The sequence below is a fragment of the Esox lucius genome, chromosome 2 (genome assembly GCF_011004845.1).
Source record: "Esox lucius isolate fEsoLuc1 chromosome 2, fEsoLuc1.pri, whole genome shotgun sequence".
NCBI lineage: Eukaryota > Metazoa > Chordata > Actinopteri > Esociformes > Esocidae > Esox > Esox lucius.
In genome coordinates, this window is record NC_047570.1 from 24,175,669 (window position 1) to 24,192,494 (window position 16,826).

The following is a 16,826-nucleotide window of genomic DNA, read 5'->3' on the forward strand; positions in this document are numbered from 1 at the left end:
CAGACCAAGGGAGATTGACCGTCATCTTGAACTTCTTCCATTTTCTAATAATTGCGCCAACAGTTGTTGCCTTCTCACCAAGCTGCTTGCCTATTGTCCTGTAGCCCATCCCAGCCTTGTGCAGGTCTACAATTTTATCCTTGATGTCCTTACACAGCTCTCTGGTCTTGGCCATTGTGGAGAGGTTGTAGTCTGTTTGATTGAGTGTGTGGACAGGTGTCTTTTATACAGATAACTAGTTCAAATAGGTGCAGTTAATACAGGTAATAAGTGGAGAACAGGAGGGCTTCTTAAAGAAAAACTAACAGGTCTGTGAGAGCCGGAATTTTGACTGGTTGGTAGGTGATCAAATACTTATGTCATGCAATAAAATTACAGACCTCTACATGCTTTGTAAGTAGGAAAACCTGAAAATCGGCATTGTATCAAATTCTCCCCACTGTATGCCTCTGCCAGAAACAGAACTATATTTTTTTAAGCTTAGAAGATCCTTTAATCATTCGAATATTAAGTGTCAAGGTTTTTAAGAATCCTAAATGTTTAACTGAAATGTAACTTTCACTTTCACTATATAAAAGTTACATGGCAGATGTACAGTAGTTAATCAATATTCTGTCAATATTACAAAAACTTTTAAGAACTTGCAAACACTATTGACATAATAGCATAGGTCTATTAGGTTTTTAGATTAATTTGATGAATCTATATAACATGTAGCGTAACGTAATGTAGTTGTTTGTGGAAGTAGGAAAACAGACAAGGTTGTCATTAAAGTGGTAGTTCACACATTTTTTCATGTGACCTAATATTTACAAATGTTTTGCTTCCAGTTGACCCTCCATCCAAGAATGCACAGTTTCATTACAAAAACAATTGTTGTCATATTTTCTCAATACTCCCATACCACTCAAAACAATTAACATTTTTCAAAGCATATTATAAAATGCTCCAAAATACAGCAAAACCACTCATATTACATCTGAATCTGATTCTGGATTATGTCACAACAATCACAGAAAAAGTGATACTAAGGCCACATGTAAAAAACAAATGGATTTCTTCTTTAACACAACCACGGCTTCATAAACCCCACCTACTTCTACAATGTATTTTCTCAAAAATAGATTTTAAACCCAACTCTAACCACACTGGTATCGTTCTGTCTAATCTAATTTAAAATGTGTTTGTTTAAATATAGCCAATTTCTACATTGTGGCTGTTATTAGAAACCAAAGTAGTTGACAGATTCTGCTGAACCACCATGTACCATTGTGTTTCTCTTCTGGAGCACTAATTAGATGGTTATCTATCGGACACATCTACTATTCCAATGTAACGTAAGTCACCATCATTTAATATCTATGAGCTATTTAGCATTCAATATCTCAAGCTTTTGAGGATTACCATTTTGGATTCACATACTTATACATTTATAATACTTGTATTATACTTGTATAATACCACATTTATGACAATTATGCAATCATTACTCTCTCTGTGTTGAATGTTCTCCTTCGCATATTAATTAAATTGGAGTCAACCCTGTTAGTGTGGCATGATGCAGTAAACTGCAGTCCATCGGTAAACAGACCTCGGCAGAGCATTTGTTGTTTTTGTCCTATACTCCAGCTTTTTAGATTTGAAATGATACAGTGATAATGGGTTGAAAGACTGTCAGCTTTAATAGGAGGGCATTTCCATCCATGTAGGATTAGCCAATTAGAAATAATATTGCATTTTGTACATGATTGTCATGTCCTGGAAGGGCTGGTTTGTTGTTATTGCCCTCACTTGTGTCTCTGATCACTGTCCCTATACAAGATCCTCCTTTCCTAGTGTATTTTTTCAGTGTTTGTGTTTTTTTTCTTTTCCTATGTAACATTGTTTTTGTGTCTTAGTTTCAGTTTCGTTACGTGTTCATTATTTATAAAAAATCCTCAAATATTCCTGTGCCTGTGTCCTTCCTCATACCTGCAATGTTACAATGTAATGTGGATGCTTCATCATAATGAAGCAAAAAAAACTAAGAACTGCCTGACAGAACAGGAACACTTCTATGGGAGGTAGACATGGATGTGGCTGCCACTAGAATTCGCACTAGAAAACCCTTAAACAGCTGAACAACAGAGGCTGAACTGCAAGGCACAAAACCACGATTGCCTAAGAAAAAAGTAGAGTCTACAGAGTTCTGTAAAAAGGTATTGTGGAGAGATAAAATATGAATAAGTACCAGAGTGATGGCAGTATGAAAATGTGGAGAAATTAAAAGTACTGGCATGCCAATTGATCTGTGAAAAAATGTGTAGGGGTGTTACCCAGCATCTGGTGATGTCTATGGGTTGCACACTTGAGGCAGTCGTTGAATGTAAAGGATTTGCAACCATGTTAATATGATGACTTTAAGATTATTTTCCCCTACGTTTCAGGGCTATGTATAAAAACAGATGTAATGCCTATAAGTCTGTAATATCCTCAAATTACAGCTGACAGGGGCCACTTTAACCCAATGTTCATTGTTTCACTTTCAAATCCAATGTATGGGAATACAGAGAAAAAACAACAAAACTCATGTTAGTGTCCTGATACTTACGGACTGCATTTTAGGTGTGTGTTCAGACTTGGATCAATGTATGTGTGCATTTGTCCATCCCTAAGTCTCGACTGAGATCATGTGGAGGAAGTATGACTGCCCAGCAGCTGATCCTGAGGCAGAGAGCGAAGCTGCTGAGTGCCCTGTGCTGCAGTGGGTCCTCTGAGGGTCTAGAGAGTGTACTGGACCTACTCCTGGCTTGGGGAGTGCTGGTCTGGGAGGATTACCAGAGTATATTGCTACCAGGAAGCTGGGCTCTCCGTGCCAGCACCAGGGAGCTACTAGACCTGGTGTATGCCAAGGGAGATGAGGCTTGTGGGCTGCTCCTGGCTGCTTTCAAACAGGTAAAATGGAGGACCAGATCAAGTGTTCAAACCATTTGGCAGTACTCAAGGGTAAATGGTTTCCAGACAACGCTCCCTAGGTAATATCCCACTAGGAACTCAAAGAATATTATAAAAATAATAAAATGCAGGTTATTCTAAACCTGAGGGAAAGAAGCATAACACTTATTATGAGGCAGAGGCTGAATACTAAAATATGCAGTACATTTATTATCTACACAACGATAAAACATCCTTTTTAAAAGGGTCCATAAAGTCTTCTCTAGGTTGGCTAATACTCTGGGGAATGCAATACAGACTTCTACGTCGCAGACCCGTATGGAGCCCATGTCCTCTCGGACTTTACAGCCCTCAGCTCACTAGTCACATCTAGAATAAAACAGAACACTGAAATCTGAACCAGTACATTATTCAACACAAACACTCCAGAGGTATAGCCAGAAAATCAAATAACTAAAAGGCTGAAATAAAAAATTCACCACATCAAAGTATCACCTCTAGCCACTGAGCACAGCGGCCCGCCAGGACCCACTGTGCTCTCTTTACAGACATGGTGCCCTAACAAAACAAATAATAATAATAATAATACATTATTATTATTAGTACATTCAAATGTATGTTACCAAATATAATTGTTAGCCCTATTGGTCAAATCACAAGTCTGCTCTTTTGATATGCTAGCTTTAGGAAAATTCCGGATCCATATAATGTGTTCCAGCTAATGGTTGCACTCAAACATTCTTCTAGCCCCACACAGGGTCGAACCCCTGATTCTGTGACAACCAGCCTTGGACAATGTTGCTACCATTTTAGGTATATTGCACTTTTGCGATTGCCAGCTGGTACACGTTGTATGGGTCTATGCATTTGTTTACTAGTCAATCAATACCATCGTACCAACAAGCTAACTTGTGATGGAGCCATTCTCCTTTCTCGGCTTGAGTTACTGAGAGTGCAACTCATAAATTTTTCCTTCTCACGCAAGAGTTTTGAGAAAGATTTGATGCCACAGGTTAGTGTTCATACTCTCAGTGCTGTTACAGTGAATATAAAACGTCTACAAATGCCAGGTTCTTGTGATGTAAAAGAATGAGACAAAGATAAATCGTGCAAGAACTTTATCCACCTTTAATGTGACCTATAACCTGAATAATTCAATTGAAAAATAAACTGATATCTTTGAGAATATTTTTTTTTTTACTTACAATAACCTGGTTGCATAAGTGTGCACACCCTTAAACTAATACTTTGTTGAAGCACCTTTTGATTTTATTACAGCACTCAGTCATTTTGGGTAGGAGTCTTCTTTGCAAAAGCGCCCCAAATCTGTCAGATTGCGAGGACATCACCTGTGCACAGCTCTCTTCAGATCACCCTACAGATGTTCAAATGTATTCAGGTCTGGGCTCTGGCTGGGCCATTCCAAAACATTAATCTTCTTCTGGTGAAGCCATGCTTTTGTGGATTTGGATGTATGCTTTGGGTCATTGTCGTACTGAAATGTGAACTTCCTCTTCATCTTCAGCTTTCTAACGGACACCTGAAAGTTTTGTGCCAAAATTGCCTAGTATTTGGAACTGTTCATAGTTCCCTCCACCCTGACTAAGGCTTTGGTTTCAGCTGAAGAAAAACAGCCCCAAAGCATGATGCTGCAACCACCATGCTTCACTGTGGGTATGGTGTTCATTTGTTCAATGTGCATTGTTGTTTTTGTACCAAACATACCTTTTGGAATTATGGCCAAAAAGTTCAACCTTGGTTTCATCAGACCATCACACATTTTCCCACGTGTTTTTGCTAAGGGCTGTCAGGTCCCTGTACGACCGAAGCAGGAGCTTGGTCCGCATTGCCGGCAGAAAGTCAGACTTGTTCCCAGTGCATGTTGGACTCCGGCAGGGCTGCCCTTTGTCGCCGGTTCTGTTCGTAATTTTTATGGACAGAATTTCTAGGTGCAGCCAGGGGCCGGAGGGTGTCAGGTTTGGGGACCACACGATTTCGTCTCTGCTCTTTGCGGATGATGTTGTCGTGTTGGCCCCTTCAAACCTTCAGCATGCACTGGGACGGTTTGCAGCCGAGTGTGAAGCGGTGGGGATGAGAATCAGTACCTCCAAATCCGAGGCCATGATCCTCAGTCGGAAAAGGGTGGCTTGCCCACTTCAGGTTGGTGGAGAGTGCCTGCCTCAAGTGGAGGAGTTTAAGTATCTAGGGGTCTTGTTCACGAGTGAGGGAAGGATGGAACGGGAGATCGATAGACGGATCGGTGCAGCTTCTGCAGTAATGCGGTCGATGTATCGGTCTGTCGTGGTGAAGAAAGAGCTGAGCCGCAAGGCGAAGCTCTCGATTTACTGGTCAATCTATGTTCCTACTCTCACCTATGGTCATGAGCTTTGGGTCATGACCGAAAGGACAAGATCCCGGATACATAAGGCCGAAATGAGCTTTCTCCGCAGGGTGGCTGGACGATCCCTTAGAGATAGGGTGAGAAGCTCGGTCACCCGGGAGGAGCTCAGAGTAGAGCCGCTCCTCCTCCACATCGAGAGGGGTCAGCTGAGGTGGCTTGGGCATCTGTTTCGGATGCTCCGGAACGCCTTCCCGGGAAGGTGTTCCGGTCCCGTCCCACCGGGAGGAGACCTCGAGGAAGACCTAGGACACGCTGGAGGGACTATGTCTCCCGGCTGGCCTGGGAACGCCTCGGTGTCCCCCCGGAAGAGCTGGAGGAAGTGTCTGGGTAGGGGGAAGTCTGGGCATCTCTGCTTAGACTGCTGCCCCCGCGACCCGGCCCCGGATAAGCGGAAGATGATGGATGGATGGGTTTTTGGGGGACTTGATGTTTGTTTTTGCAAACTTCCGCCGGGCTTGGATGTTTTTCTTTGTAAGAAAAGGCTTCCGTCTTGGCACCCTACCCCATAGCCCATTCATATGAAGAATACGGGAGATTGTTGCAACATGTAGCACACAGCCAGTACTTGCCATAAATTCCTGCAGTTCCTTTAATGTTGCTGTATGCCTCTTGGAAGCCTCACTGACCAATTTTCTTCTCGTCTTTTCATCAATTTTGGAGGGACATCCAGTTCTTGGTAATGTCTATGTTGTGCCATATTTTCTTCACATGATGATGACTGTCTTCACTGTTTTCCTTGGTGTATCTAATGCTTTGGGAATTCTTTTGCACCCTTCTCTTGACTGAAATATTTCAACAATGAGATCCCACTGACGCTTTGGGAGCTCTCTGTGGACCATGGCTTTTGCTCTGAGATGCAACTAAGAAAATGTCAGGAAAATCCTACTAGAACAGCTGAACTTTGTTTGTGATTAATCAGAGTCATTTTAAATGATAGCAGGTGTGTAATGACTTCTATTTAACATGTGTTTGAATGTGATTGGTTAATTCTGAACACAGACACATTCCCAGTTATAAGAGGGTGTGCACACTTTTGCAACCAGGTTATTGTAAGGTTTTTATTTTTCCTTTTTCCCCCTTGAAAACTTCAATATGTTTTTCAATTGAATTGTTCACATTATAGGTCACATTAAAAGTGGAAATGGTTCTGAAATGCCTTATCTTTGTCTCATTATTTTACATCACAAAAACCTGGCATGGTAACCAGGGTGTGTAAACTTTTTATATCCACTGTATCTGGGACTCTGACTCACTGGCTCAGAATGGTGTCAGGCATCTAACTCAAAGGTGCGGTTTCTATGGTTTTGCTAACTGCGGTACCTCCTTTTTGTCTCTTCCTAATTCTTCTTCTTAAGTTTTCTGTTGGCAGATTGCAGTCATCCTCTCCCTAGTTGACTGCCTCACTCCTTTATCATTAAAAACAACCCATTGGCCATTGCTTGCCCTAGTCTCACAGGTTTGCATTGGGTCTCTGGAGTGATCCAATGTATCTTGCCTTACAAAGGCCAATAGGACAACATGTGGAAACATGAATCAAATAATTACTATGTATAGTTGCAACGTCCAATTATTTTCTGTCTCATTCTCTTATTTTTGTGTTGCTTTCAAACAGGTCCTACCTGATGCCCAAAAAGCTGGAATTAATTTTGGAAACGGATGTTTTGCTGATCTAGAAGACACAATGGAAGATAAAAAGGAACTTTCTAGTAAAGCTATCCAGACCCTCCAGTCAGACAGGCCTAGTTTGATAAGAAAGCTAAGGGACTCTATTGAAGGAGCTCTGGAGGTGCTGCTGGATGCAGGCAGCTTTACACCATTGGATTGCGATGCAGTGCAGCTACCGGTGTACACACCTTCACAACAGGTAACAAACTGCACAAAGACAACCGACAATGGCATTTATCTAGTGCTTATAGATAGTATAAACCCCTTGAACTTTTTCATAATTTCTTGAAATATCTTGTCTGTTTAGGTTTCTAAAATTTCTGCAGCTCTGTCTGTGTAGGTTTCTACCAAAATTGCACACCATTATCTGACAATATTTCACCCATGTTTGACAATACAAAACTTTTCAAGCTTTTACAAGTTCCTTGGGAAGCATTGACGGACAGCAATGTCTTTCTTGGCAATGCTTTTAATGGGATTCAGGCTGGACTTTCTTGAGTAATAGTTCCATCTAATAGTTCCCTTTTGTGCCATCCCAAGCACGGCATATTTTTGGAGTGCTTGTGATATTGTTGTAACATGCACACTTTGACTGGCCCTGGCCATTGAAACCAATAGCTCTGTCAGTACAAATTGCCCTTTGTTAGTCTTTCAGATCAGTCACTACTTTCTTGGTCATCCAGTTTAGAGGGATGACCTGATCTAGGTATGGTCTTGGTGGTGTGATTTACCTTTCATGCCTTACATTACCTTTCTCCCAGTTACCATCCCCTGGTCTGTGTCTTTTTTGAAAATATGTTTTAGACACCTTTTAAACTATTTTGCTCAGTGGCTGAAGCTTTCGCGAAAACGTTTACCAAATGTCACGGTTGAGGTGACAGGCCACAGGCACAGAGACGTGTGCAGTAATCCATCTTTTAATGAGGACAAAACCAAAACAAAGTAGCAACCGATGACGTTGCGCAGCAAGCACAAACACAAAACCACAAAGACCCACACCGGGTGTGGACAAACACTGAGCAAAAATCGGTTCCCCAATTGGAGGCAACGATCTACACCTGCCTCCAATTGGGGAGACCAAAATAGATTGAAAGGTGCCAAGTGGCACCATTTTCCATCCGGTCCTGACTACGGCCCCAGCCCAGCGCAGAGATGGCTAGAGGCCTAGCCAGGATGTGACAGTGCCCCACCCCAAAGCACAGGCACCCGACCGGAAAGACCAGGAACGACCCAGGGGAAGAGGGCGGCGTGACGGCACCCGGACAGGCGGAGGCTTTTGCTTCAACCCCTCTGGGGGTAGCTCATCTCCCCGTGTTGGAGGCCAAAGTACTGGCCGTCCTCCTCCTCCGTTGCCGCTGGGACCTCCTGCTGCCAAGGTTGCTGGGGCACCTTGATCACCCCCAACGTGAGCGGCAGCAAGGGCTTGTTTTCCCACCCCTCCAGGGGTGGCAACCGAGCCTTGGGGTCCTTTGCATGCCCCCATAGCTCCCCCCCAAAACATGATTGGGGCTGACTCACGGCAGGTCGGTGACGTCGCCTCTGTTGTCGTCACCTCCGGGGCTGCCGCTGGGCTGGCCAGGTGTGCAGTGGGTAACGGTAGGGGTTCTCCTCCTCCTCTGTATCGCTGTCGGGCCAACCAAGGAGTGTCCCTTTTTGGTGGCTCATTCTGTCAAGGTTGTGGTGGAAGGACACAGGCGCAGAGACGAGTGTGTAGTAATCCATCTTTTGATGCTGACAAAACCAAAACCAAAACCAAAACAAAGTAGCAACCGATGACGTTGCACAGCAAACACAAAACCACAATGATCCACACCAGGCGTAGACGAACATTGAGCATAAATAGGTTACCAATTGGAGGCAACAAATAAATATTTTGTCCTGTTGCTGTGCAAGGCATTTCACCCAAATTGTTTCCAGTTCACTGCTGTATATGAGAATGTTCTCAGTCATACATACCTGGTAAAATAAGATTTTGTTATTCATGATACCATTTTTGTAATTAGAATACTTATTTTTCATGTAGGCCAGGCGTCTACTTGACCAGGTCAGATCAAAGGGGGAGCATGCAGCAAAAGTCCTCCTGCATTACATTCAACAAAAAGAGCAGCCTCCCTCACAATCGACTGAAGATGACTGGACAATTCCAAAGGGTATCATAACACATGGCGAATGAAAAACAGTTATCATTAATCATTTTACACCCTTACAAATTTTGGGTATATTACACGGGACCATGTAAAAGTAAAAAAATACATCAGATTTAAACTGAAATCTATACATTTTAGTTTAAACTCCAATTTCTTGTCTATTCTTACAGAGTGCTTGTGGTACCAGAAGAAGCTGCAAAGTTCGGTGTCAGCGCAGTCCCATTTCCTCAGCACAAATGGTGGAACCAGTAGTCTGTCTTTAGATGACATCTACATAGATGGTCAGCTGGAGCTGGTCCAGGTTTCTAGCGAATCCCAGCCACAGTGCCGTGCTATGGGGCTCGAGGATGTGGTGGGCCTGCTGGGAACCTTGAACCAGGAGGCTGACACCGTGCTAATATCCGGGGAGGCAGGCAGTGGGAAAAGCACCCTGCTTCAGAGGCTACACCTTCTCTGGGCAAGGGGGGCAGCCATTCGTGAATTCCTCCTCCTATTTCCCTTTAGCTGCCGCAGGTTGAGTTCAGAGCAAAGGGAGCTTTCCCTGAGGGAGCTGTTGTTTCTTCACTGCTGCTGGCCAGACAGGGACCAGGACCAGCTCTTCCAGTTCATCCTGGACAATCCACACCTCATCCTCTTCACCTTTGATGGTCTGGATGAGCTAAAGCAGTGCTTCTCAGACTCAGAGCAGAGGCACTGCTGCCCAACTCGGTGTGTACCCATTCCCACCTTGATCTTTAACCTGTTGCAAGGCTCCCTGATGAAAGGGGTGAAGAAGGTATGTGTTATCTTTTGTGACTGTTAAAGGTGTGTATGTTTCTGTGCAATGTACTGTGTCGACTAATGTGAAGTGTTTTTTTTGTAAATGAAGCAGAAGTATATTAAGACAATTCTCCTCCGGGACAATAAAGTTAATCCTTATCCCAAGGTGGTGACCAGCCGGCCGGACGTGGTGGGGCCCGCCCTGAGGAGGTACCTACGAAAGGAAGTCCTTTTGAAAGGCTTCTCTCCCAACGGTATTAAATGCTTTGTGAGGAAGCATCATTGTGACCCCAACGTGGCGAACAGGGTCCTGGACTCCCTACAAAACAACACAGCTCTAAAGGGCCTGTGTCACATTCCAGTTTTCTGTTGGATTGTGTCCAAGTGTTACAAGGAGTTATTGGGATGTGGAGATAGAGAGGGCTGTCCCCAGACAATCACAGATGTCTACCTCATGATGCTGCAGCACTTCTTCCAGTGCCGAGACTCTCCGAGGAAGTCCCTGGGTATTGGGTGGCTGCATGAGTACAAGGATACAGCCTTACATCTGGGGCAGCTAGCCATGGAGGGAATCAAGGACTCCTGCTACACCTTCCCAGGCACAGAGCTGCAGAAATTTGGAGTCACCGAGGAAGATATAGGCATGGGGTTCCTTATCCATAGTAAACATCTCTCCTCCTTCCACAACTGTATACACTACGAGTTTCTGCATGTCACCATGCAGTGTTTCTTTGCTGCTCTCTATATTGTCCTGAACAATAACTTGAACCGCTCCACCATCCCTAAAATCTTTCAACCCAAAGACAGGCAGCTACAGCCCCCCTTACACAGAGCGTGTCTCAGACATTGCCTTAACGGGCAAGAAGAGGCCTTGAAGGAGCTTGCTATGGCTTCAGAGAACCCTAACATTCAGATAACAGCCACCTTTGTATCTGGGCTCTTATCTCATCGCCACCGTAGCCTTCTTCTCCCCTCATGCCCTGGGCCCACTTTGGATAGGAAGTCCAAACAGGTGGTGAAGAGCCTGTCTAAAGGCATGCACAAGCATTTTAAATCCATCCCCCAGCCAGTGGAAGAGGAGAAGAAGAGCATGCATGCCATGCCAGACTTTGTCTGGCTCATCAAGTGCATCTACGAGATGCAGGATAGCAGTATCGCCAAGGACACTATGGCTAAGCTGGAGGTAGAACACCTGAAATTGACCTACTGTAACATAGGCCCTGTGGAGTGCACTGCACTGGCCTACGTGCTCCAGCACCTTAGGAACCCTGTGGGGCTTCAGCTAGACTACAACTCCATGGGAGATGTCGGGGTGGAGCAACTGCTGCCTTGCTTGCATGTCTGCCACTCTCTATAGTAAGTTTTATTATGCTATTCTCTTTGGGACTGTAGTTACAGTTCAGTTGTTGTATTGGACTGCTTAATGGTCAAATGTATTTACTGAGAGCCACTATGTAAAATATTTAAATGTTAAATAATTAAGTGACGTGAAGTCATATTCAAGTGCCAATGTCAGTAAGCTTATCTTTGTTAAAAAGCAAAGATCAAAAGGCTGTTCCATAATTGTGTTATGGCAGCCTGTCCATTAACAGGGAAACATATGTGCACATGGGTCTGTTAAACTGGAATTGCAGTCCCAGTCTTGCACTGATAATGAATGATAATATTCTGAAAATACAAAAAATTATGTAATCTTACTGCCTCCCTCACTAGCTCCAATCAAATTTATAGTTACCAGTTACACTACTGTCGGTTACTGTACAAGTCTTGTGATGTTTCCGCGTCCATGATGTGTGCACATCGCCCACATGAAGCAATGTTTGTAAACTCAGAAAAGGGTTGAAACACACACCATTGAAAGATGAACCTGTTACTGAAATGGGTTGCGGAGGGCTACATCAGCACAACAGAACAAACCTAGTTCCAAGCAAAGTCACAGTGCCTTCCACATTTATTGACTAATGGAAAGTATATAAAGATATATGAAGAAAAGTAATTAATTATATTTTTTTGCCATTTTGAATGTTTGGAAAAACCTTCAAAATTGTATTCCTATTAAATCATAAGGCCAATCTATTTAAAAATATGTGGAAACTATTGGCAAATAAATCCTTACCATGCAGTGTTTACTTGTAAACAATTCGTCCTATTGACCCAGAGTTTGATATATAAAGCCTTTGAAGTTATTGTGATGAGGTGTGAAAGGTAGCAATCCGTACTTTAATTATGATTTTGTTTTAACTGGACAGTGCAGAAAGAGTTACTGGAATATTGCTACAGTAGAAAAATATTAGTTTTATATAATGTTTGTTTCATTGAAATGCCTTCATAAAAGACAATGTTTCAAGATGAAGGCAGGTATGGCGGAACTATTCTGTAGTCAGGTGTGTACTGTGTAACTGCCTGTTTTTGAAGGAGCTTGGCAATTTCAACTGGTGGAAGATGTGACCGGAGTGCACCTTGTGAAAGTGACTGATTAAATCCAAGCATAAACATGTTACATTCTGTCACAAAAACGGCCTGATAATGTGTTAATTTTTCTTTCATTACTGTAGCCTGAGAAACAATAACATATCAGATGAGGTGATTGGAACATTGGTTGAAAAAGGCATCCAGTGTGAGAGCTTTCAGAAGATTGCGTAAGTATAGCCTTATAGACTTATTCATGCCTGGGACACCAGGTGAGTGCAAATAACGACTAATTAAAAGCAAAAATATATGTGTTTTAGCCATCCCGGATTGGACTTTATTAGCCCTAACAAACACCCCCAATGACCAGATCTCAGCTACTATAGGTTTAGGCACATTTAGCTGTGCTACATCTCATCATGGTGCTACATAATCCTGTTGTTTTGAGTCATTCTATATTTGGACATTACTTTGTACTTCATGGGACTATATGTTGTTGCCTCAGCTAGCTTTCTGAAAATGAATGCAATAACTATTTATCACTATCTAAATTACTTCAATATAATTTATGTCTCTGTAAGGCTTTTCAACAACAAGCTAACTGATGCCTGCACACATCACTTGGCTCACCTCCTAAAGATGAAGCAGAATTTTCGCTCTCTAAGGTGAGGATATTTTTAAGCTCTCAACATTTACAAGACTGTATAATGTCACTCACTGAGCAATAGCTAAATATGATCTTCAATCTAACACTTTGTTGAAGGCTGGGAAACAACTACATTACAGCAGAAGGGGCAGAGCAACTGGCAGAGGGGCTGAGGTTAAATATTTCACTACAGTTCTTGGGGTAGGAAGGCAGACAACCCTACAGTACTTCTGAGATCGTTTTGATGCCGATTACAATGCTGCTATATATACACTCTATAAACCATTTTTTTTCAGGCTTTGGGGGAATATGATAGGTGACAGAGGTACAAAGGCTATTGCCAATGCTCTAAAGAACAGCCAAACTTTGGTGTGGCTCAGGTAATGTAAGACTAATAATTTTTCGTGGACAAAAACTGTTCATGCATAGTAGGAATAAACCTTACAAAAAGATTTGTTTCATTACAGCCTGGTAGACAATGGTGTTAGCAGTGAAGGAGCATGTGCCCTGGCCCCACTGATTAAGAACAGTACGCTAGAGGAGCTCTGGTGCGTATGTGTATAGCGCTGTTAGCACACCCTGAATAACGAAAAAGCCTGCAGTAACTTATTTCCCATTTGTGGGTGTGATGGTAAACATGAATAATTGTGCTAAAAACATGGTCCTGCTCCCTCATTTCCCCCACAGGTTAACACAAAACTGCATCACAAGAGCAGGTGTAGAGTTCATAATACAGGCTCTTAAAAGTAACACTAGTGTAAAGGCAGTATGGTACGTATAAGTTATGGTTTGGTCATTCAGACAGTAATGGCGAATGTGTATATATTTATATATTAGAAATGTATCAATATGTTGAACATTATTGTTTGCTATCGTTCTACAAACCGGGTAAATATTGGATTGAAGATGGTCTCTAATTTAAAATGGTACATGAGTTACATAACTTGATGTTTTCTCTCTAGGCTGAGAGGTAATGAGCTTAGTCCAGAAGAGATAGAGGATCTGGCACAGCAAGAACCACGGCTAATATTCTGATGATGCCAAAAGTGCAAGTTCAACCACAGACCAATTAAATATTGTTGTTTACAGCCATGGGGGTCACATGTAACAATGTTGGCAGAGCAAGAAGCTTACAACGGCAGGGTTGGGTGTTCGATTTCTTCGGATGGCCAAAATGTATGCAGTCACTAATGTATAGTGGGGAGAACAAGTATTTGATACACTGCCGATTTTGCAGGTTTTCCTACTTACAAAGCATGTTGATTTTTATCATAAGTACTCTTCAACTGTGAGTGACAGAATCTAAAACAAAAATCCAGAAAATCACAAATCAGATTTTTAAGTAATTCATTTGCATTTTATTGCATGACATAAGTATTTGATACATCAGAAAAGCAAAACGTAATATTTGGTACAGAAACCTTTGTTTGTAATAACAGAGATCATACGTTTCCTGTAGTTCTTGACCAGGTTTTCACACACTGCAGCAGGGATTTTTGCCCACTCCTCCATACAGACCTTCTCTAGATCCTTCAGGTTTCGGGCAGTCGCTGGGCAAAACGGACTTTCAGCTCCCTCCAAATATTTGCTATTGGGTTCAGGTCTGGAGTCTGGCTAGGCCACTCCAGGACCTTGAGATGCTTCTTACGGAGCCACTCCTTAGTTGCCGTGGCTGTGTGTTTCGGGTCATTGTCATGCTGGAAGACCCAGCCAAGACCCATCTTCAATGCTCTTACTGAGGGAAGGAGGTTGTTGGCCAAGATCTCGCGATACATGGCCCCGTCCATCCTCCCCTCAATACGGTGCAGTCGTCCTGTCCCCTTTGCAGAAAAGAATCCCCAAAGAATGATGTTTCCACCTCCATGCTTCACGGTTGGGATGGTGTTTTCGGGGTTGTACTCATCCTTCTTCTTCCTCCAAACACGGCGAGTGGGATTTAGACCAAAAATATCTATTTTTGTCTCATCAGACCACATGACCTTCTCCCATTCCTCCTCTGGATCATCCAGATGGTCATTGGCAAACTTCAGACGGGCCTGGACATGCACCTGCTTGAGCAGGGGGACCTTGTGTGCGCTGCAGGATTTTAATCCATGAAGGCGTAGTGTGTTACTAAATGGTTTTCTTTGAGACTGTGGTTCCAGCTCTCTTCAGGTCATTGACCAGGTCCTGCCGTGTAGTTCCGGGCTGATCCCTCACCTTCCTCATGATCATTGATGCCCCACGAGGTGAGATCTTGCATGGAGCCCCAGACAGAGCATGTGAGCGGAGTTGAGCGGGAGCGAGCGCGGGCGGATTTTGGACTGAGCGCAGAGCGGCATTTTTAAAAGGATGGAGCGAGCGCCCTATTTCCCGCTCTGCTCAAACGCGAGTCTAAGCATGCTCAGTCGGGCCTGACCCAGAATCCGTGTCTTGCAAAGTCATCAACACACAGTACAACAGACAGTAGACATAATGGAGTTCAAAAAGTTATTTAAAAAAGAAAATGAAGTGTCGTCCGTGAATTTGTATTTAATAGAGCGAGAGGAGGAGCAGCAGAAACAAAAGAAAACGGTTGAGGAATTCAAAAGTTTCTTCACTGTGCGCTAAGGCCCAACAATAACAAAGGAGAGAGAAAAAAGAGCTGGATGTAGCATTTTTTTAAAAGGTTGTGGTCTGAGCTAAAAGTGAAATCTACATGTAGATTTTTTGCCTTTTTTGGTGCGAGTGGGGGGCGATTTGAGTGGAACGCGAAGCAAATGCGTTGAGCGCTGAGCGATAATGAGCGGAGTGGCCTGATGTGGCTTTGAGCGGGGGAGAGGAGGGGTGAACAGTTCCGTGAGCGATGAGCTGAGATTCTCACCGCTACACTCCGCTCATGTGCTCTGGCCCCAGACCAAGGGAGATTGACCATCATCTTGAACTTCTTCCATTTTCTAATAATTGCGCCAACAGTTGTTGCCTTCTCACCAAGCTGCTTGCCTGTTGTCCTGTAGCCCATCCCAGCTTTGTGCAGGTCTACAATTTTATCCCTGATGTCCTTACACAGCTCTCTGGTCTTGGCCATTGTGGAGAGGTTGTAGTCTGTTTGATTGAGTGTGTGGACAGGTGTCTTTTATACAGGTAACGAGTTCAAACAGGTGCAGTTAATACAGGTAATGAGTGGAGAATAGGGCTTCTTAAAGAAAAACTAACAGGTCTGTGAGAGCCGGAATTCTTACTGGTTAGTAAGTGATCAAATACTTATGTCAAGCAATAAAATGCAAATTACTTATTTAAAAATCATAGGTCTTATGTAGGATTTCCTGTATTTTCTGTTATTTCAAAGATATATCCTTATACACAGAACACTGAACAAAATTATATGGACAGGTATCATTTTTTGATGATGATGATGAAAAACTCTGAAATTAAAGCTGACTCCATAGCTGTTGTCGTGCTGGAATACTGAGCCCTAATAATGACAATAATACTGTCACTCTCCATATACTTTTTAAGTTGACTGTATAGAGTCACCGATGTCAATATGTTTACCACCCATTTGTATATAATTGGAAGTAAACCTTGCACATTTCTAGTATTCTGTCTCTAAATGTTTTTCATTATCATTCAACAAAAGACAAATTCTGATGAGTATGTGTAAATGTGACCGATTTTGTACTCCTTTAAATATCTGATGGCACATGTTTAGAGGATTTGCCATACTGCAACTGACTGTAAATGTCTTAATTCATTAATATTCATTTGTCATTAAAGGAGTCATTTCTTAGATTTCCACCATGCAAATGCTGATTTATTCTAATTATATTATAAAAGGCATTGTGAAACCATTTCAAATGTAAAAATGTAAGATTTAAAAATGTAAATGTTTAAAATTGATAACTTT

General features: G+C 42.7%; 1 protein-coding gene across 2 annotated transcripts; it reads left to right on the forward strand.

Annotated features, from left to right (window-relative positions):
• The first annotated feature begins 1,158 nt into the window (after positions 1 to 1,158).
• Positions 1,159 to 14,208, forward strand: nod2 (nucleotide-binding oligomerization domain containing 2). Of its 2 annotated transcripts, XM_020052435.3 has the most exons (13): positions 1,159 to 1,337; positions 2,656 to 2,934; positions 6,948 to 7,199; positions 9,024 to 9,150; positions 9,318 to 9,922; positions 10,073 to 11,262; positions 12,462 to 12,545; positions 12,897 to 12,980; positions 13,079 to 13,162; positions 13,258 to 13,341; positions 13,429 to 13,509; positions 13,649 to 13,732; positions 13,924 to 14,208. In XM_020052435.3, exons 1-13 carry the CDS (start codon positions 1,299 to 1,301, stop codon positions 13,994 to 13,996), a joined length of 3,066 nt encoding a protein of 1,021 aa, XP_019907994.3. In that variant the 5' UTR covers positions 1,159 to 1,298; the 3' UTR covers positions 13,997 to 14,208. The 2 variants fall into 2 exon arrangements, with proteins under 2 accessions (XP_019907994.3, XP_010894874.4); XM_010896572.5 differs by lacking the exon at positions 1,159 to 1,337 and having other exon boundaries at positions 2,641 to 2,934.
• Positions 14,209 to 16,826: the final 2,618 nt, after the last annotated feature.

Excerpts from the sequence above, each read along its gene's own strand:
- nod2 (XM_020052435.3), top strand. The coding sequence starts at position 1,299 with ATGGTTATCTATCGGACACATCTACTATTCCAATGTAAC. Across the intron at positions 13,163-13,257 it reads ATTTCACTACAGTTCTTGGG|GCTTTGGGGGAATATGATAG; the intron begins GTAGGAAGGCAG and ends ATTTTTTTTCAG. Across the intron at positions 13,510-13,648 it reads AGTACGCTAGAGGAGCTCTG|GTTAACACAAAACTGCATCA; the intron begins GTGCGTATGTGT and ends TTTCCCCCACAG.